The sequence below is a fragment of the Anomalospiza imberbis genome, chromosome 25 (genome assembly GCF_031753505.1).
Source record: "Anomalospiza imberbis isolate Cuckoo-Finch-1a 21T00152 chromosome 25, ASM3175350v1, whole genome shotgun sequence".
Classification (NCBI taxonomy): domain Eukaryota; kingdom Metazoa; phylum Chordata; class Aves; order Passeriformes; family Viduidae; genus Anomalospiza; species Anomalospiza imberbis.
In genome coordinates, this window is record NC_089705.1 from 5,565,857 (window position 1) to 5,586,830 (window position 20,974).

At 56.7% G+C, this 20,974-nt stretch overlaps 3 protein-coding genes across 3 annotated transcripts in view; 2 read left to right on the top strand and 1 right to left on the bottom strand.

The window, feature by feature from the left end:
• Nucleotides 1–572: 572 nt before the first annotated feature.
• On the top strand, nucleotides 573–12,720 carry LOC137462464 (bone morphogenetic protein 8B-like). Its single transcript, XM_068172867.1, has 7 exons — nucleotides 573–987; nucleotides 6,841–7,033; nucleotides 8,122–8,270; nucleotides 8,830–9,024; nucleotides 9,574–9,653; nucleotides 9,991–10,101; nucleotides 12,571–12,720. The coding sequence occupies exons 1-7, from the start codon at nucleotides 573–575 to the stop codon at nucleotides 12,718–12,720; spliced, it is 1,293 nt and encodes a 430-aa protein (XP_068028968.1).
• CAP1 (cyclase associated actin cytoskeleton regulatory protein 1) overlaps nucleotides 2,939–20,974 on the top strand; it is a 139,639-nt gene continuing 121,603 nt past the window's right edge. Inside the window, exon 1 of the mRNA XM_068172860.1 lies at nucleotides 2,939–2,944. The gene's annotated coding sequence lies outside the window, so the exon portion shown is untranslated. The remainder of the gene's footprint in view (nucleotides 2,945–20,974) is intronic.
• Nucleotides 16,060–19,551, bottom strand: PPIE (peptidylprolyl isomerase E). Its single transcript, XM_068172881.1, has 10 exons — nucleotides 19,472–19,551; nucleotides 19,303–19,401; nucleotides 19,117–19,160; nucleotides 18,538–18,564; nucleotides 18,282–18,363; nucleotides 18,070–18,170; nucleotides 17,838–17,961; nucleotides 17,166–17,351; nucleotides 16,496–16,638; nucleotides 16,060–16,402 (listed from the first exon to the last, which is right to left on the bottom strand). The coding sequence occupies exons 1-10, from the start codon at nucleotides 19,500–19,502 to the stop codon at nucleotides 16,334–16,336; spliced, it is 906 nt and encodes a 301-aa protein (XP_068028982.1). The 5' UTR covers nucleotides 19,503–19,551; the 3' UTR covers nucleotides 16,060–16,333.

The following is a 20,974-nucleotide window of genomic DNA, read 5'->3' on the forward strand; positions in this document are numbered from 1 at the left end:
CCAAGAGTTTGGGTGGCCTTGGGAGTGGATGCCCAAGTGGGTGAGTGTCCCCAGGTGTGAGTATTCATGGATTTGGGTGCCCCTGGGTTGGGTTTCCCACAAGGGTGAGTATCCCCAGGTGTGGATGTTCAGGGATTTGGGTGCCAGTGAGGGTGGGTGCCGCTGGGTTCGGCTGCCTACAAGGGGGAGCCTCCTTAGAAGTGGGCGCCCATGGGGTGAGCATCCCTAGGAATGGATTTCCATGCGTTCGTGCACCCACGAGCAGGAGCATCCCTAGGGATGGGTCCCCATGGTTTTGGGTGTGAGTGAGGCTGGAAACCCACGGCTTTTGGGTGCCCACGAGGATAAACATCCCCGGGGATGTGTTCCCATGAATTTGTGTCTCCACGGCTTTGGGTGCCCAGCGATGCTCCCCGTGCCCCGGAGCAGCCGGGCGGGGAGGGCCGGGGCGGTGCCGCTGGAGGGACCGTCCCTTTCCCTCGCCCCGCCGGGGCGGGCCGGGGCCGGAGCCGGGGCCGTGCCGGTGCCCGGGGCCGCACCGCACCGGGCGGGCGGGGGGTCCCGGCGGTGCCATGGGGCCGGGGCGCGGGGCGGGCGGGGGGCGGCGTGGGGCCGTGGCGCTGCTGTGGGTGGCGGCCGTGCTGTGCCAGCTGGGCAGCGGCAGCGTCCTCCGCCGCCGGCTCCACGCCGCCGGGGTCCCGCAGCGGCGGCTGAGCGGCGGCGAGCGGCGGGACGTGCAGCGGGAGATCCTGGCCGTGCTGGGGCTGCCCGGCCGGCCCCGGCCCCGCGCCCCCGCCCGCGCCCCCGCCGCCGCCGCGCCGCTCTTCATGCTCGATCTGTACCACGCCGTGGCCGGCGAGGAGGAGGAGGAGGAGGGCGAGGAAGCGGCGGTGTCGCGCCCGGTGCTCACCGGGCTCAGCACGCAGAGCCCCCCGCCCGGCAGCGTCGTGAGCCGCGCAGACACCGTGGTCAGCCTCGTCAACATGGGTGAGAACCGCTGCGGGGCACCGGGAGGACCGGGGGGCACCGAGAGTATCGGGGCGGACCGGGGGGCACCGGGATGTGCGGGGCATCGGGGGGACCGGAGCGCACCGGGGGTGCCGGGATGTGCGGCCAGGATCCCGGCGGCTTTGATAGGACCGGGGCATCGGGAAGACCGGAGCGCACCGGGGCTCACCGAGGGTACCGGGAGGGGATACCGGGACGTGCGGGCGGGATCCCGGCGGTTTTGGCAGGACCGGGGGCACCGGGACGATCGGAGCGCACGGGGATGATCCAGGTGGTTTAGGCAGGACCGGAGGGGACCGAGCCGCACGGAGGGACCGGGGGGACAAAAGCAGACAGGGGTGGACGGGCAGGACCGGCGAGGAGGCGGCGGCTGAGCCCGCACAGCGCAGAGCCGGGAAGGCACCGAGGGGACACCGGGGGACAGCCCCGGCGGGACGGGCACGGGGCTGAGCTGACCCCAACCCCAAGTCCCGGTCCGTGACTGTGGCACCGGCAGCTCCGGGCATCCCTCGGGGTGGTTTCTCAGTCCTTGTTCAGATAAGGAGCTCTTTTGCCCAAAGTTAAGCTCAGTAACGGGGAGAGCGGCGGTGAGGGACACGGTGGCGGTGAGGGACACGGTGGCGGTGAGGGACACGAGTGTTGGCTCAAAGTGGCCGGGCTGAATCCCAATTCCGCTTAAAAGGGGGAAATGGAGAAGGGGAATGTCCTGCAGCAAGGGGGAAGCTGAGGGAGGCTCTCCCCGTTTCGGTGGACAGCGAACGGGGCTCAGGACAGGCGGGACAGCAGCTCTGGGTGACCCTCGATGGGACACTGAATCACGGCTCCAAATAAAATCCTCGAGGCTGCTAATTATTGCTGGAATCCCGTCCAGCTGCTTACCAGGCTCCAGCTCCAGCATCCCTCGTATTTCCAGGCAGCAGCAGAGCTGTTCCCAGCATCAGCGGGGCCACAAGCCTCGGGATGAGATGAGTCCTCTCCCAGGGCAGGCGCTGGGGTGGCCTGAACCCAGTGGGATTCGCAGACTGGGAGCTCGGATATGGAGCTTTTCCCTGCCCCTGCTCGTTGCTTTAAAGGGTGTTTGGATGCCCCGAGTACAAAATCCACCACAACCTCTGAGGATGGGGAGAATCCCTCCTTGGAGATTGGAGGCAGGGAGGGGGATCTGCACCCTTGGGAGGAGGTTTAGGCGAGGGAGGGGCTGTAGGGGTGTCTCCCACTCATTCCTACTCCCCGTGTGCCACGTGTGGGTGTGAGGAGTCTCCCTGGGCCAGACCCAGGTGCTTGGGGTGCCCACAGGTGCAGGCACCCAGCTCCCCTCCAGAGTCCTGAGGCAACTGGTGAAGCTCAGCATCCTGGGAAAGCTGAGAGTGATGGAGACAAAAACTGAAACACCAAATCCCCTCAGCACCTGGGACAACACCCAAGCACCAAAATGGGCTTTAAAATGGTCGGGTTTGGGGGCAGCCAGAGTGGGATGCTCAGGGGAGCCTTTGGGAGGCGGCACTGCTGGTACAGGGGTGCAGGCACGGGGGCACTGCTGCCCTGCCCAGTGCTCCTGGAGCAGCCAGGAGAGTTGGGGAGCACAGCTCCAGCCTTCAATTTGAATGGCTTTGATTTCTGCGGCTTCGTCAGCCCCTTCATGTTAATTAAATAAGGAGTTGGTGGTTTTTTTGGTTTTTTTTTGTTTTTTTTTTTTTGGTGGGAGAAGGCCAGCTCTCATTTGCATACATAATTAGCTGCACAATTATCCTGATGGGACATGCAAATGGGGTAAAGGCTGTGCCCCATTGGGCGCTTGGACCTCTTTACTCGCAGCCATCCCTGTGTGAGCCGGGCTGGAGCGCGGCTCCCGACGGCACTCCTTGTTCCTGGCAAGGGGGAGTGACGAACCTCCCTGGAGCACAAACACGGCTCATTTTGGGGGGGCACGGGCAGCCAGGGCCGCTGGGCACCCCCAGCTGTGTTTGATGATGCTGGATCCACCCATCCCACCCCTTCTGCTCCTCCCGGAGCGAGGATGAAGCCCGGCCCGTGCTGTTTCTGTGCCCTGGCTGCAGCAGTCGGGCGGGATGGTGGGTTTTTAAGTCCGGGGTGAGGATGGGCTTTGGGATTTCTCCTCAGCTGCGAGTCATGGATACGGGCAGGGTGTAACTGTGGAGCAGAGAGATGTGTAATGGGAAGGGGGTGAGGACTCACAGCATTCCCGAGCCGCCCAGGGCACCACGGCACACGCATCCCCCCTTTCCCTCCTGGCATCCATGGCTCCTGATTATTGGAAGTTGTCCCTGCCCATGGCAAGGGGTTGGAATTAGGTGATCATTAAGGTTCCTTCCAACCCAGAGCAGTCTGTGATTCCCTGTGGCTGGACTCCCCCGTGGCTGTTTCGGATGAAGCTGTGCCCACAGCCGCACATCCTCCTGGAAAATCCAGGGAGCACCGGAGAGGAACGCAGGACACCTTGGCAAAAACAGCCACAGCACCCTGGGCACTTCAGGGAGCCCTAAGTGTGGGGCGGGAGCTCAGGGCAGCCTCTTTAATTGAATTTTAGGAGTTGGGAAGTGCTGCTCCACTCCACCCTGGAAGTTCATCACCCACTGCCCTCACCCCCACACAATTACACTGAAATCCAGCTGCTGTCAGCAGCTGGCTCAGGATTTTCCCACCCCTGGCTTCATTTTGCAGCCATTTGAGCCTCCTCTCCTGGGCATCCACCCGAGGGCAGCCCTGTGCCAAGGTGTCAGTGCTCTCTATGGACCCTCCGTGTGTGTTTTAGTGGGAAAAGCTTCCCAAATAAATCCTGGGATCCACCTGTGGCACGGTGCTCCCAGCTGGATGAGTGTAGGGCAGGGGCCAAGGCCAAAAGTGGCTGGGCTGGGGGTGTCCAGAGCCAAGCTCTGTGTCCTGCAGCTCCCAGGAGGATGGAGGAAGCACTCATGAGGCAAACTGGGAGCCTGGATGTGTTGGGATAACTCCTAAATCCCTTCCCACTTCAGAAAGCCTCCAGAGCTTATTTTTTCCTGCTTGCTAGTGAAGGATAGCATCTTCCCTGCATCTCCTTTAAACCTATTTTAGGATCCAGAGCACTTGATGTGGTTGAATATCCTGGCATTTCCTTTTAATTTGGTGTCTGAAATGATCGTGGGGACCCATCGGGAGCAGCCAGGACCGGTAATTACCCCTGATGCACAGTTTATAGAAGCCCAGAAAGTGCACAATGAAAAACGTGCAGCTAAGAATAACCTGGGGAGCAGGAGGAAGGCTGGGATCTGGGAAGGGATCTGGGAATGCTCAGGGACTGGGAGACACCAGGAGGCTCAGTCGAGAGGGAGCTGGGCATCCCCTGCCTGGGGAACGGCCCCAAGGCTGTTTGTATTGGTTTATAATAATTTTTATATCATTTTTTGGGGGTGATGGGAGCACAGGGGGACACTCAGCTTCGGGGGGAGATGCAGCAGCTCCTGGAGATGATGCCAAAGGAGGGGGAAAGGAGAGCAAAGCGCTTGGGTTGGGCTTTTTTAGTGCGTCTCCTCTGCAATCCGGATAATCCGCCCACAGATAATTGAGGGTTGCTGGTGTGGCTGAGTCAACCCGAATCAGGGGCAGGTTCCCAGGCACCGTGGGCTCCCCAAACCAGCCGGGGGGGGCACCCCCAGCACACCCCCAGCAGCATCTGAGCACCCACGGCTCTGCTGGGTGCTCAGGGGGGACTGCAGGGCTCTCATTCCACAACCCTTTGGATTTCAGCAGCAAGCACGGTGATGTTGAGCCCTCCCCAAGCTTGTGCACCAGTCGTGGCACAGAAGGGGAAGCTTCTCCCTCGGTCCTCCCCTTCCCGAAGGGGTTCCCTTTTTTCCTCCCTGAAGAAGCGGGGAATTCAGGGATTCCTCCCCGAATTTCATCCCAAAGACAGACAGATTGCTGTCAGATCCAGCTTATTTGGTTCATCAAGGAGCTCAGCTAATTGCAGCCCTTTTTGCATTTTTCCTGCTGCCAAGGTGTCCCTGGGCTCTCCTCCCACCAAATCCCCTCCTCTGCCTTCACCCCTGGACCCCTCCATCACCTCCACAGCAACAGGAAGTTTTCATAAAAAAAAAAAATTAACAGAGGCTTTCACTCTTCTTTAGGGACAAAACCCACGTTTTTGGCTTTTTTATCTGACAGCGGGTCTCTGTGACTCCCTTGGCTCTGACAAAAAACAATCCCTCTGCCCATCCCTGGGTGAGGGTCCAGCTACAGCCAAAGATTTTGGGGCAAAGGGGTCACCCAAGTGACCAAAAACACCCAAGGGGACCCCACTCTGTACCTGATTGTCCCTTGGACTGACTGGGACATCCACTGGTGGCTTGTCAGTGCTAAAAAACCAGAGGCGACTCCTCTGCTTGCGTTTTGGGGGGAATTGAAGGATTTTTGCAAGCACCACGAGGCCTCGGCAGCTTTGGCAGCACCAATAATCCAGGAGAATAAAACCACCCCACGACGGGATGGTGGAAGAAATGGAAAAGAGGGAAGAGCCTGAGGGACTGCTGAGGGTTTGGGGGGCTCTGTGTCCCCCCCGAGAGGGGCAGGGGTTGGGTCAGGTCCCCACAGCATCCTCCTGTCCAGCTGGCAGCCGCCCCGCCGGAGCAGGAAGCGCTCTCCGCATCCGCCCTGCCCGCCTGGCCCCGGGCTCTTTTTATAACACAACTTGTGGTGAGGCCAGGAGCTGGAGGGAATGTGGGATTTGAAAAACAAAACAAAAAATAAAACAAAAAAAAGGGGGCAAAAAAAAAAAAAAAAGAGGAAAAAATAAGAAGGAAAAGAACTTGTGGGCCAGTAAAATCTCGGTGTTGGGTTTGGAGGGATGCGCTGCTCCCTCCGTGGAAATGGGAATGGCAAGTTTATGGTGGATTAAATTTGGAGTATTCCCCCCCTGGAACTGGTTAAAAAATGTATTTAAAATGTTTGGTTTTTATTTAGTTAATTATTTGTTTTAGTTTTAAAAGTAAGCGCCAGGTTACGTCGCTTTTGCGCCTGAAGCGGGAGAAGCTTTAGTCACATTGAATCACATTTAATCATAAACTTTAATTAGACTAGGAAGATTGGGGTATTTTTAAAGAACAATTTGAAGCAAATAATTGCACGTTAACAAAACTGTGGAGGCTGCATTACCATGGAGAAAGGAAGGTTTATTCTTTATGGACGAACAAAATAAAATCAGATTTTTCCTGTCCCAGTGTGGTGGAGAAATAAGGTGTTTTCAGGAAAAAGGGAGGGTTTTTTTTACAGAGCAGTGACCTGATAATCCCCCAGCCAGCTCCCCAAAACCACACAGGCTGAAAAGCTTTGCTTGTGGATAAATTTTTGCTTGTGGACAAATCTTTACTTGTGGACCTGTAATATCCAGTGATGGCTCTGATGAGTCCTGGGCTTGTCTGCTGCAAGAAAACTTTGGAAAACCCCAATTCCTGCTCCACGTGGTCCTGCTGACCCCCAAAACCTCAACATTTTGAATGTGTTTTTCACCTTTTGATGAAGCACAGAAGGCTGCAGCCCCTAAAGCCCGTCACATTCTGTGTGCTCCTCCCACAGCCAGCGTTTGTGCTTTTAATTTTAATTTGTTTTACTTAATAACAAAGGAGGAGGGCTGGGAGGGGAAGCTGGTGGGTTTACAGCAAAATAAAGTGCAGAAACAGGGGAGGCTGATCCGGATTCAATCCCGCAGGAGATGGGAACTTCCAACCAAGGGCGAGCGGCTCAGAACCAGCGAGTTCATCCCCAAAATCCATGTGGTGGGGCTCAGTGGGGAGGTTCCAGGCTTGGCTCAGCCATCCCTGACCCCTTTTTTCTCCTCAGTGGAGCAGGACCGGGACCTGTTCTCACCCAAGCCCTACTGGAAGGAGTTCAGGTTCGACCTGACCCAGGTGCCGGCGGGAGAGGCCGTGACGGCCGCCGAGTTCCGCATCTACAAATCCCGGGGTGTCCCCGGCCACGCCAACAGCAGCCTCCACATCAGCATCTACGAGGTAGCTGCCCAGCATTCCAACAGGTGAGGGGCTGGGAACGGCAGGGATGGTGGGAAGGGGGGTGGGAGTGAGGATGAGGGGGGTGGGAGTGGGGATGGCGTGGAGAAAATGGTGTGGGGTGATGGGGATGGGGTGGAGAGGATGGGAATTGGGGGGGAGGATGAAGGTGACGGGGATGGGAAAGGGTGTGGGGATGAAGGAGATGGGAAGGGAATGGGGATAGGAATGAAGATGATGGGGATGGGGGTGAGAATGTGGGGGATGGGAATGATGGGAGTGGGAATGAAAATGGGAATGGGTAAGGGAATGAAGAAGATGGGAATGGGAATGGGAACAAGGTTAATGGGGATAGGGATTGGGAATGGGAATGGGAATGGGAATGGGAGCAAGGTTAATGGGGATAGGGATAGAAAATGGGAATGGGAACAAGGTTAATGGGGATAGGGATTGGGAATGGGAATGGGAACAAGGTTAATGGGGATAGGGATTGGGAATGGGAATGGGAGCAAGGTTAATGGGGATAGGGATAGAAAATGGGAATGGGAACAAGGTTAATGGGGATAGGGATAGAAAATGGGAATGGGAGCAAGGTTAATGGGGATAGGGATTGGGAATGGGAATGGGAACAAGGTTAATGGGGATAGGGATTGGGAATGGGAATGAAGATAATGGGAATGGAGATGATGGGAATGGGTGTGGGTACAGGAATGAAGATGGGCATGGGAATGGAAGTGAAGAAGAGGAGAGTGGGGGTGGGAATGGGGTGATGGCGATGGAAATGAAGATGATGGGGATGGGAATTGGGATGAAGATGGAGACAGGTGTGGGGACCAGCCCCAGGCTTTCCCTTCCCACCCCACCCAAAGCGGCACCACCGTGTCCGGCTGCTCCCACACCTTCCCACAGGGCAGTGCCACGCCCTGGCATTTCCACCTGGGCAGGGAGGGAGCTTTTCCCAGGACACCCCAGTCGTGTCCAGCACAGCCAGTGGCACTGAGAGCCGGGATCTGCCCGGACACAGCTCCGAGGAGTCATTTCCATTAATTATCCTTCCTGCTGGAGCCCCTTGGGTGCTGTTACTCACCTGCTCCTTTTCCCCCTGCTCCTGTAGGGAGTCTGACCTGTTCCTGCTGGATGTGCAGGACCTGCGTGCTGGGACAGAGGGCTGGCTGGTGTTTGATGTCACGGCCGCCAGCAACCACTGGTCAGTGGATCAGAAATACAACCTGGGGCTGCGGCTCTACGTGGAGACAGATGACGGTGAGCCTGCCCGCCCTGCCTGCAGCGTTTGGGGACAAATTCCCAGGAATTGGAGTCCTCTCGGTGCCATGGATGTGGTGGGGGGGTTGATCTCAGTGCAGTTTTTAATTTCCAGCTGTGATGGGTGCCAGCAGTCTGGGTTTGCAGGTTCTGAAGGCCGTGGACTGTAATTAACCTCATTAATACTTAATGAACTCCTTACCTGGAGGGATCCTCTGCGTGTGTGGCAGAGGATTAACCCTCTTTTCCCCACGGGATTAAATCCAGCAGTGCCTTTTCCAGGTAGGAAGGCACACAAAGAGCAGCTCCTCTTCCATGGGAGGAGGAATCACAGCCAGGAAAGCCCCATCCCTTCCTTGGGGTGAAGGAGAAAATCCATTTTAACCCTTGAATAGCCCCGTGTGACCATTTCGTGCTGGAGCAGGACCCTCAGGGGGCTCCAACCCCTTGGGATGCCAAAACCACATCTCCTGCTGCAAGTTTCCTGTATTTCTAACCTCTGCTTTAACCAAACGAGTTCTGTTTGAGGACAAACCCAGCCACGGTCCTGTCCCCGCAGGGCACAGCGTCGATCCGGGCTCGGCCGGGCTCCTGGGGCGCCGGGGACCCCGCTCCAAGCAGCCCTTCATGGTGACATTTTTCCGGGCCAGCCCCAGCCCCTCCCGTGTCACACGAGCAGCCAAACCCCCGAGGAGGCGACAGCCCAAGAAATCCAACGACCTCCCCCACCCCAACAAGCTCCCGGGAATTTTTGGTAAGGTGTTTACTGGAGGAGGGGGGAATCTCCCTGCGGAAAACACGAGGCTCTGCTTGTCAGCAACTTGAAATCCCAATTTTTTGGCCCAAGGGAAACAGAGAGAAAAGTTCTGAGGTTTTAGGATTGGAGGTTTTTGCAGTCTGGGAGGTGCAGAGAGGGTTTGGGTTGGATGCCCTCAAGGAAATGGTGTTTTGTGAGCGTGTCAGGATTACTGAATATTGGAATTTTTGCCTCATTGCCCTTGGCTTTGGAGCCCTGGGAAGGTGTCACAGCTTCAGAAAGCTCAGGAAGGAGGGGAATAGGAAGGCCTGAATTTGGGAAACCCTCAAAGTGAGCAAAGCTGGGGTTTAACCCTTCCAAGGCTGAATTCCTTCATCCCAGTATTGAAATACCAATTTATAGGCCAGTCTGGAGCTGCTTTTCCCTTTGTGCAGCAACAAAGGCTCCTCTCCTTTGGCTCTCCTGGGCTAATCCCAATCCCAGGGGCTGGATCCCACCTCTGAGGGGGAATTCCAGGGCTGAAATCCCTGATCCCTTTTCCCACAGATGATGTCCACACCACAGATGGGCGGCAGGTCTGCCGGCGCCACGAGCTCTACGTCAGCTTCCAGGACCTCGGCTGGCTGGTACTTGTCTGCTGGGAGAAGTAAATGACAAAAAAAAAAAAAAACAAACCCATCTCTCCATTCCCCCACCCTGGGCTCCCTCCCAGGCTGGATTCTCCTGCCCGTGAAACCATCCCGGGAGCTGGGAAGGCAAACATGAACTGCCACAACCCCAAACCCCACCGGTGACCCCGAACAACCCATGGCTGATCCAGAAAACCAAAATAAACCCTTGCTGCTGGCACAGCCCCGTGGGGAGGAGGTGGCTGAGCTGTTTATGCAGGTGGGGAATGGATGAGGGGGCACAGAAGGGTGAAGCCCTCCATGTAATCCCTTTTTGTTTTTTTTTTTTTTGCAGGACTGGGTGATTGCTCCGCAGGGATACTCAGCCTACTACTGCGAGGGGGAGTGTGCCTTCCCACTGGACTCCTGCATGAACGCCACCAACCACGCCATCCTGCAGTCCCTGGTCAGTGCAGCCCACGAGGGCAGCCCTGGGGGGACATCCAGGGTCCTGGGGGGCAGTCAGAGCCCGGCAGGACCCAAGCAAGAGCTGAGATTTTGGGATGAGCACGGCTGGGTTTGAGGGTGTTCAGGTGGGAGGGTGCAGTTGGGCTCCAGATTGAAATAGAGAATTAAATTCGGGGGTGAACGCACATCTGGGTGGGTTCACGCCCATCTGGGTGGGTGCTCGCACATCTGGGTGAGTGCTCACACATCTGGGTGGGTTCACGCCCATCTGGGTGGGTGCTCACGCATCTGGGTGGGTGCTCACACATCTGGGTGGGTGCTCACACATCCGGGTGAGCGCTCACACATCTGGGTGAGTGCTCACACATCTGGGTGGGTGCTCACACATCTGAGTGAGTGCTCACACATCCGGATGGGTGCTCACACATCTGCATGGGTGCTCACACATCTGCATGGGTGCTCACACATCTGGATGGGTGCTCACACATCTGGATGGGTGCTCACACATCCGGGTGAGCGCTCACACATCTGGGTGAGTGCTCACACATCTGGGTGGGTGCTCACACATCTGGGTGAGTGCTCACACATCCGGATGGGTGCTCACACATCTGCATGGGTGCTCACACATCTGGATGGGTGCTCACACATCTGAGTGAGTGCTCACACATCCGGATGGGTGCTCACACATCTGCATGGGTGCTCACACATCTGGATGGGTGCTCACACATCCGGATGGGTGCTCACACATCCGGGTGAGCGCTCACACATCTGGGTGAGTGCTCACACATCTGGGTGGGTGCTCACACATCTGGGTGAGTGCTCACACATCCGGATGGGTGCTCACACATCTGCATGGGTGCTCACACATCTGGATGGGTGCTCACACATCTGGATGGGTGCTCACACATCCGGATGGGTGCTCACACATCCGGGTGGGTGCTCACGCATCCGGATGGGTGCTCACACATCTGGGTGAGTGCTCACACATCTGGATGGGTGCTCACACATCTGGATGGGTGCTCACACATCCGGATGGGTGCTCACACATCTGGGTGAGTGCTCACACATCCGGATGGGTGCTCACAGGCTGGCCCCCACCACAGGCTCACGGGAGGTTCCAATACAGAATTTCAAGGCATTCGTGGAGAGACCCAGAGTGAGGGCACAAAGCTCTGTCCCTCATCCTCAGCCAGTGGGGTTTTGTGATCCCAGAGCTCCCTCACCTCTTGATTTTCTGACTGACACGATCCTGCTCCAGTTTCACAGCAGCTGGGGCAAAACGGATGATTTCTGACAGGTCAATGGTCCCTCTCCCCTGGCACAGACCTGGGGAGCAGGGACAAGCCCAGGGCACACCAGAGCCCCCCAAAAAAGGCTCTGTGTCATCCCTGCATCCTCCTCTCCAGCTGCTTCGAGGGTTTATCCACAGCCCCGGCACCCAAACGTTGGGCTCAGCATATTCCGAGCAAGAAACCTTTAATGCCTTGGGTTTGTTTTTTTCCCAAACCCACCCCACATCCCAGCCAGCGCTTTAATTTCTGGAATTTCCTGCCCTGTGAGTGTTTTGGTTTCCCAATGGCAGAGCCACCCCGGCTCCGGTGCTCGCGGTTAATTACAGGGAGCGCCGAGCCCTCGGCCGAGCCTTTGAAGGTGTCGCCTGGCTGGGTTTAATTTTGACATTAACAAAACTTCCAGGGCCCATCCAGGGGCTGGGAACCATCCTGGCAGCGGCAGGGAGGGGCTCTTTCCCCCCTCTACACCCACCCATCGCCCCCAAACCCAGCGCTGTTCCCAAAATCGTTGGGGCAGGATGTGAATCACCTGGATCCGGCCCTTCTGGGAAGAGCCAGGGCAAAGGCGGCTGCGGAGCCGTGCCAGCCCCAGCCTGAGCTGCAAATAGCAGGGTTGGAACGCAAAAACACCGGACTTCCGAGCTGGGAGAGCTCGGCTGCCCCTGCTGTAAATTAATCGCACATGTCGGGGCAGCCAGCGCGTCCTGCCAGCCTCCCTCCGGCTCCTGCCCTGCAGGAAAACACCGGGATAAACCATGTCCCCAGCAGGGAAAAGCCATCCAAGAGTGCAGTCCTGGTCAGAGAGCTGCTGTGGACTTTAGGTTTTAAGTTTGGGGTGGAGAATCTCTGTCGGAACAACACCCAGCGCCCCCCGCCCACACCGGAGCCTGACCCTGCGCTGATTTATGGGGTTTATTTTAGTCATTTGTCTATTTTTGTGAGAAAAAGGGCCCTGAAATCCCAAATAAATGAAGGGGCTGCCTGGCCCACGCAGTGCCATGAGCCCTGATCCAATGTAAACCGCAGCAGGGACTGCCTGGAGTTTAGAATAAATATTTTTGCAAAAAGATGGAAATAATCCCCCCATTCACCCAGGGTTTTTTGGTCGGTCTGACGCTTTTTCTGTTGCCTGGAGCCACGTTTGCTGGCTCTGACGGGCTCCATCCATCCCCCAGGTCCACCTGATGAAGCCTGAGGCCGTGCCCAAGGCGTGCTGTGCCCCCACCAAGCTCAGTGCCACCTCTGTCCTCTACTACGACAGCAACAACAACGTCATCCTCAAAAAGCATCGGAACATGGTGGTGAAATCCTGCGGCTGCCACTGATGGTGGCACTGATGGACAGGTCCCATTCCCACCCCTGGACGTCCCATTCCCACCCCTGGATGTCCCATTCCCATTCCCACCCGTGGACGTCCCATTCCCACCCCTGAGTGTCCCATTCCCACCCCTGAGTGTCCCATTCCCATTCCCACCCGTGGACGTCCCATTCCCACCCCTGAGTGTCCCATTCCCACCCCTGAGTGTCCCATTCCCACCCCTGAGTGTCCCATTCCTGTCCCTGAGTGTCCCATTCCCACCCCTAGATGTCCCATTCCTGCCCCTGGATGTCCCATCCCCACCCCTGGATGTCCCATTCCCATTCCCACCCCTGGATGTCCCATCCCCACCCCTGGATGTCCCATTCCCATTCCCACCCCTGGATGTCCCATTCCCACCTCTGGACGTCCCATTCCCACCCCTGGATGTCCCATTCCCGTCCATGGACATCCCATTCCCACCCCTGGATGTCCCATTCCCACCCCTGGATGTCCCATTCCTGTCCCTGGATGTCCCATTCCCGTCCCTGAGTGTCCCATTCCTGTCCCTGAGTGTCCCATTCCCGTCCCTAAGTGTCCCATCCCCACCCCTGGATGTCCCATTCCCACCCCTGAGTGTCCCATTCCCACCTCTGAGTGTCCCATTCCCACCCCTGAGTGTCCCATTCCCACCCCTGAGTGTCCCATTCCTGTCCCTGAGTGTCCCATTCCCGTCCCTGAGTGTCCCATTCCCACCCCTGGATGTCCCATCCCCACCCGAGTGTCCCATTCCCACCTCTGAGTGTCCCATTCCCACCCCTGAGTGTCCCATTCCTGTCCCTGAGTGTCCCATTCCCGTCCCTGAGTGTCCCATTCCCACCCCTGGATGTCCCATTCCCACCCCTGAGTGTCCCATTCCCACCCCTGAGTGTCCCATTCCCACCCCTGGATGTCCCATTCCCACCCCTGAGTGTCCCATTCCTGTCCCTGGATGTCCCATTCCCACCCCTGGATGTCCCATTCCCACCCCTGAGTGTCCCATTCCTGTCCCTGAGTGTCCCATTCCCACCCCTGAGTGTCCCATTCCTGTCCCTGGATGTCCCATTCCCGTCCCTGAGTGTCCCATTCCCGTCCCTGAGTGTCCCATTCCCACCTCTGAGTGTCCCATTCCCACCCCTGGATGTCCCATTCCCACCCCTGGATGTCCCATTCCTGTCCCTGAGTGTCCCATTCCCACCTCTGAGTGTCCCATTCCTGTCCCTGGATGTCCCATTCCTGTCCCTGAGTGTCCCATTCCCACCCTTGGATGTCCCATTCCTGTCCCTGGATGTCCCATTCCCGTCCCTGAGTGTCCCCTCCCGTTCCCACCAGAGCAATGTCACCCTGGGTTTCTGCTGCATGCATGGAAGAGGAGCTTTGTGGGCTGCATCAGAGCAAAATCCATTGATAATAACAACAACAATAATAAAAACCAAAATTAAACCCCTCCCACCCCTTTCCAGAAGTGGATGTAAATAATATAAAACTTCCTTTTTCTTATCCTGCTTGATGAGACACACAGATATATACAAACATATATATATATGGGAAAGAGAGGATTTTTGGCTGATTCTGTTTTGTCTGTGACTGATGTGTTTTCCCTGTGGTGGAGGCAGTTTCGGGGGGGAAGGCAGCATCCAGGCTGCTCTGGGACTGAGCTGTTTCTAGCTGTGTATTTCTCCACTAACCCTCCTCTACCCAAGTGCTTTTAATTCCCTTAATGAAAATATCATCAGCCAATTAAGTAGCTGGCTGACTAACCCCCTCCTGTTTACCCAAAGTTCACCAAACTCAGCCAGTTGGAAAAAAAATAAAATATCCATATTGAGCTACAGCACTGTTATAAAATAAACGCAAAGTTTGGAAAGTAAACACAGAGTTTCTCTTGCTCTTTGTTTTTTAATGTCACAGCACAACAGGGCTCTGTTCAGAGGGCCTTTTGCAACGAAAAAATACTCAGAACTGGCTAAAATTGTAGCTATTTGCTTGAAAATGAGCCCTGATGTGAGTTTTAGGTCAGGCTGTGCCCATACCGCGGGCTCCTAGCAGGGCTGTGACCGCACCAGTCCCAGGCAGCTTCCCCAGGTTATTTGCACAATTAAATTATTTATTTGCTCTGATTTTAAAAGGAAAAGGCCTGTCCTGGTTCTCAGCTCGGATACCTGGGGAGCCTTACATCAACAGACAAGGAAAGAAGCTGGCACAGTCGGGGAAAAATCCCAATGAAACGCCACCAAAATACGGAAGATTTGCTCCCTGTCAGTGCCCAGCTTCCCAAGGAAAGGTCTTTGCTTGTCTGGGTATTTAATTCCACACGAAATCCAGCTCAGGATGCAATCCTGGCTCTGTGGGATGTGGTGCCTCCTGCAGAGAGAACACCCAGGCCGTGCACTGACTCTGGGCTCTCCCTCTCTGGTCTTGCTGAAGTTGCCTGCAAGGGCTGGCTTTAAAATGTGGGATTTAGGGAAAAAGAAGGGAGCAAGGAAGGGGAAAGCTGGGCTGGTTTGTCTGTCAGGAATCACATCTGTGCATCTCACCTTGTCTCAGTTTGCACAACCCCCAAGCACCCTAGGAAACCAAAAAGAAGCAACCCTTACGGAAAAAAAAACACCATGGCTTGTGAGGGGCTGGGCTGGGCTGGGCAAACCCCAAATCCCCAATGGCACAAGCATTTCCAAACATCCCCAAAATCCAAACATCAGCTCTTCCTCTCCACCTCAGCAGCCTCATCCCTCCTGCCAATACCTGCACAAGCTCAGAACCAAACATCCTTTCCATAATTTCACTGGAAACCCAAAACCCATCACTTCCTGGTCACCTTTAAGTGCAGAGCCAGGGCTGCCCACCACAGCAACTATAAATCCATGTGGTTTATCCCACTCTGCAACCTGCAGGCTGGAAATCCCTTCCTACAGCCTCATCACTCTGGGTTTTTTTTCTTCTTCATCACCTCAAGAGCTCCCTCACTTCCTGGTGTTCCTTGTCCTGACCGAGTTGTCCAGCTCACACACCCCAGAGAACGCCCTCCCTCTGGGGTGGGGATGGAGCTGGACCTGCCTTCCCAGCAGGAGAGGCACCAGCCAGGGACCTGCCTCCCTCTGCTGCTGGAAAAGGACACTACAAAGGCAAAAACAGCTCCAGGAGATGCTGCTGTGCAACAAACACGAGAGGTTCAGCCCCGCTCTTCTCTCCCTGGCCCAGGCACCTTCCCCTGGTGCCAGGATTTAGGCACGGGATTCATGAAGATGAGGACAAATACAAAAAAAAAAAAACCAGCATCTTTGCTCAAAGACCAGCCTCCCACTGAGGGAATTCAGCAGCCAGGCCCTCAGTATGTTCAAAACTAGGCTTTATTTTTACCAAACATAATTTTTTTTGCAGAACTCGGCAGCAGGACCAGCCCAGCCCAGCTCGGGCAGCGCAGGCTAGGAAGCGATTTATCCCGGGAAGGATAAATCCTGCCCACAGGAACCTTTGTGGGGGAATTCCTATGGAAGCTGCAGGATGGGCAGTGCTGGGGAGTCCCTGGGGTGTCCCATCCCTGCTGGTTCCCTGTCCCTCCAGGCCAGGCTCCCCCCTTGCAGCCCCTCCAAGCACCGAGCTCACGCGCACTCCCCGCAGTCCGAGATGATCACCTTCTGCTTCGGCTTCCCGTCCTTGGTGCCCTGAGCCTTGCAGAAAAGAGCAGCAGGAATTCCAGACGTGAATCCTCAGGGCAGGAAGGAAGTGGGCTCTGCCCTCAGCTCCCCCCTGCCCTCACCTACCTCGATCTCCCTCACCACGTCCATGCCTTCTGTCACCTCCCCGAACACCACGTGCTTCCCGTCCAGCCAGTCTGTTTTGTCACAGGTGATGAAGAACTGGGAGCCGTTGGTGTTTGGGCCCGAGTTTGCCATGGACACCATCCCTGGGATCAGAGAGCGCAGAGTTATGGCTGAGCTCAGGAGCTGCTGCCTCAGCCCAGCCAAGTTCCCGTGTCCCGTGTCCCCTGCTGGATTCAGGGGAGCTGCTGGGTATCAAAACCCACAGAAGCTACCAGAAATCAATTCTGCTGAGAAACACTTGCAAATGTGAAAGATACTCAGCTATTTTTAGCTGCAGTAACAGCAAAGCTGTTTGTATGGAGATAAACCTGCTTGCTTGCTCCTGCCTTTCACAGTCATGCTGTGACAACCCTCGTTTAAAAAATCAAGCAGGAAAAGCAGCTTTGGAATTGTTTTTCCTCTATGTAATACTGCAAATAAAGTGGATGGAGAGGGAACGATGCATTTGGTGAGACACAAGGGTCTGAATGTGGCAGAAAAATCTGGCCAATGTAGATGATAATAATTATAATTATAATTCAGGGCTGCTGCTATCAACACGGCCAAAACAGCCCAAAGGGGGTCCCTGGATGATGCCGAGCCATTTTCTCTCCTGGAGAATGGGCTTTACCTGGCCCTGTGTGCTTGAGGATGAAGTTTTCGTCATCGAACTTCTTCCCGTAGATGGATTTGCCGCCGGTGCCGTTGTGGTTGGTGAAGTCTCCGGCCTGGCACATGAACTGGGGGATGATGCGGTGGAAGCTGCTGCCTTTGAAGCCAAATCCCTTCTCGTGGGTGCAGAGGCAGCGGAAATTCTCTGTGTGGGGGGCAAAGGGGAGGGAGGTGAGAGCTGTGCCCCCCTGGGGGTCACCAGGTGTTGAGGCTTTTTTTGCAGGACAGTGGACACACGTTCAGCAGATGCACAATCCAGCCTCGCTGGTAACAAAATAATCAGTTCAAGGAACGGGGTCAGTGAGTCCCTGAAGACAGGAAAAGAAGAAGAGTCAGCGAGAATCAGCAAAAGTTGTCAGCAAAGTTCGAGGAAGTAAAAAAGAGAACTCAGGGTGGGCCAGGACGCGTGAAGAATCGGGTGATCCAATTCAGCATTTAATTTTAGACACGTGGACAGTCAGGATTAACCAATCATGAATTAGCTAAAGGAGCATAAACAGCAGAACTTATTATAAATACAGGCTTCTGTATAACAAAAGTGGCTTCACTTGATCATATTGATCAGGGTGTGATGTCCCATTTTTGACCCTCCGCACCACAGCCAGGAGGGGAGGCTGAGCCTTCTCCTCACCTGCGGTCATGGGCACCACGTCGGAGCGCAGGAGGATCCGCAGCCGCCCCGCGGGCTTGTTCCCGATCTTGATGTCCATGTAGACCTGGGGGTTCACCCGGGATTTCTTGGCAGGAGGCTCTTCCTGGGCAGGAAAAGAAAGTAAAGCAAGTTGAGGTGACATTTCTCTCTGCTTTGCACTCTCATCCTTTGGGATAATGGGGATACAGATGGCTCCGGTTGTTTTTCCTACCTCCTGTGCCTCTGCTTTGGGGGCCTCTGCTCCTCCCTCCTCCTTGTTCTCCTCCAAAGTCTTCCCTGAGAACTTCTTCAGCCACTCATCATCTGACCAGACTGTGGCCACAAAAGGAAAGGTCAGAGCACAGGAATTGACCCAAAGGGCCACAGCTCAGCTTATGCACAGAGCTCCGAGCATGCCCAGGGATGTTCTGCTCCCCAGCTCACCAGGCCTGGATGATCCTTCTTTAATCCTCATGGGTTTGGCCAGGTTCACGCGGATTGTCCTGCCAAAGAGCTCAGACTCGTTCTGCAGAGGGCAAAAAAGCACAGCAAAGCCCACCAAAAGGTATAAAACCACCGTGCCCCCAAAGCCCTGCAGAGCTCAGAGGACACAGCTCTCTCTATTAACCCACAGCACCCAGGGCAGCAAATCCACACATCCCCAAGGAACAGGGAGCAGGAGCGGGAGCAGGGTCCATACCATGTTGTCAATAGCTGCTGCTGCATCCTGCCAAAAGGAAAAATCAATAAAAAATCATTATTAACATTTATTGTCAAGGTCCAGCATAGCCATGTCCCAGCATCTCAGCATAAAGAAAACTGCCAGGTTTTATTAAACCTCATCTGTCCCAGGGATGTGTGAACTGATGGGTTTTGTAAAAGCCATATCCAAACCCCATCCATGTGGGGTTTCCAAACCCATGGGGGTCTCATCTTCCCACTAACCCCTCATATTTAAGATGTTTCATTGCTGCCGTGAGCATTTGGGAGGGGAGAGATTTGTGTACGAAGCCCAGGACAGATGATCAGAGGACAAATATATGACAGCCCATGAAACCAAGGAACCCAGCCAGGGACGGTGGCAGGGGAGCAGTTTGGGTTGGAAACAGGAAAAGTGGGAACTTCAGCCCAAGAGAAAATGGGAAAAGTGGGGACTTGGAAGAGCAGAATGTTATGGCAGGTAACCCACACAGATTTCCCCAGCAGAGAGAGGATCCATCCCAAAACCCCAAGGCGGGGCAAAAACCCCAAATGGCTCGAGCACTTGCTGGTTCCTCACCTCTGCCAGCTCAAACTCCACGAAGGCGAATCCGCGGTGCTTTTCTGGAGGGAAGGAAGCGAGGGGTCAGGGCCAGCACGGACACATCGGTGCCCCGGGGGTGCGAGGGGGGGCTCCCATCCCGGGAAAACCGCCCCCACCCCAAAGCCGCACCCCGGGGATGCTCCAGCCCGCCCAGGCACGCACCGGTCTCGTAGTCCAGCGGGATCTGGATGTCGGTGATGTCTCCGAAGGGGATGAAGGCGGCGTGCAGCACCTTCTCGTCCACCTCCTCGGCCAGCCCGCCTGCGGGGCGGCCAGCGGTCACCGCCGGCGGCCCCGGCCCCTCGGGGGTCCCCCCAGCCCGGCCACTCACCCACGTACAGCACCCGCTTGGTGGCCGCCATGGTGCCCCGGTCCCCCGGAACGGCTCGGCCCGGCCCGGCCCGCCCCGGAACGGCGACATCGCTCCGCCCTCCGCCGGGGCTCGGCCGGCGCGGAGCGCGGATCGGCGCGGCACGGCTCGGCTCGGAGCGGCTCGGCTCGGCTCGGAACGGCTCGGCTCGGCTCGGCTCGGCTCGGCTCGGCTCGGAGCGGCTCGGCTCGGCTCGGCTCGGCTCGGCTCGGCTCGGCTCGGAGCGGCTCGGCTCGGAACGGCTCGGCACGGCTCGGAACGGCTCGGCTCGGAACGGCTCGGCTCGGCTCGGCTCGGCTCGGAACGGCTCGGCTCGGAGCGGCTCGGCTCGGCTCGGCTCGGAGCGGCTCGGCTCGGCTCGGAACGGCTCGGCACGGCACGGCTCGGAACGGCTCGGCGCGGCTCGGCTCGGAACGGCTCGGAACGGCTCGGCACGGTTTGGAGCGGCTCGGCACGGCTCGGAACGGCTCGGCTCGGAACGGCTCGGAACGGCTCGGCACGGCACGGAGCGGCTCGGCTCGGCTCAGAGCGGCTCGGAACGGCTCGGCACGGCTCGGAACGGCTCGGCTCGGCTCGGCACGGCTCAGCGCGGCTCGGCTCGGCTCGGAACGGCTCGGAGCGTCTCGGCACGGCTCGGAGCAGCTCGGCACCGCTCGGAACGGCTCGGCTCGGAGCGGCTCGGAACGGCTCAGAGCGGCTCGGCACGGCTCGGTTCGGAACGGCTCAGCACGGCTCGGAGCAGCTCGGAACGGCTCGGTGCGGCTCGGAACGGCCCGGCTCGGCTCGGAATAGCTCAGCGTGGCTCGGCACGGCTCGGAACGGCTTGGCTCAGAACGGCTCAGTGCGGCTCGGCTCTGCTCGGAACAGCTCAGCGCGGCTCGGAACGGCTCAGCTCGGAACGGCTCAGCACGGCTCGCGTTTGTAGCGGGGAGCCCAGCCGAGCCCCTGGTGCAGCCCTGCGCGCTCCTTCCAGCCCATTCCAGGCTTTCCCAAAGCCTCCCATCCACTGCGGGACACAGCTCCAGCCTCGAGCTTGGGCTGCGGAGGACTTCTCGCAGCTTAGCGCGTGGTCTGTGCCGTCTGAATAATGATTTTTATCTCAAAGGAGCACCCAAAGAAAGTCTGTAAATGATTCATGGAGCCCAGTGGCAAATCTCAGGTATAAAATACCAGCGGGGCCACTAAAAATCCAGCTGAAAATGGAGAAATGTAAACAAAAGAACAGCCCCCAACAGAAACAGGCCAAACCATTGTACCCCTCACTTGAAAGTACCTCCCCAACCCTTCTTCGGTCACTGTTTACAGCCATCACCCCTTCAGATACTGCCTCAGGCATGACTTTAAATACTCATTATCCAAAATTAGCAAGCAGAGTAAGTCAAATCCCTGTTTAATGCATTCACCCCCCAATTAACTGCCCATCCGTTTAATTTCACAAAGCCACACCGCGTTTATTTATCCAAC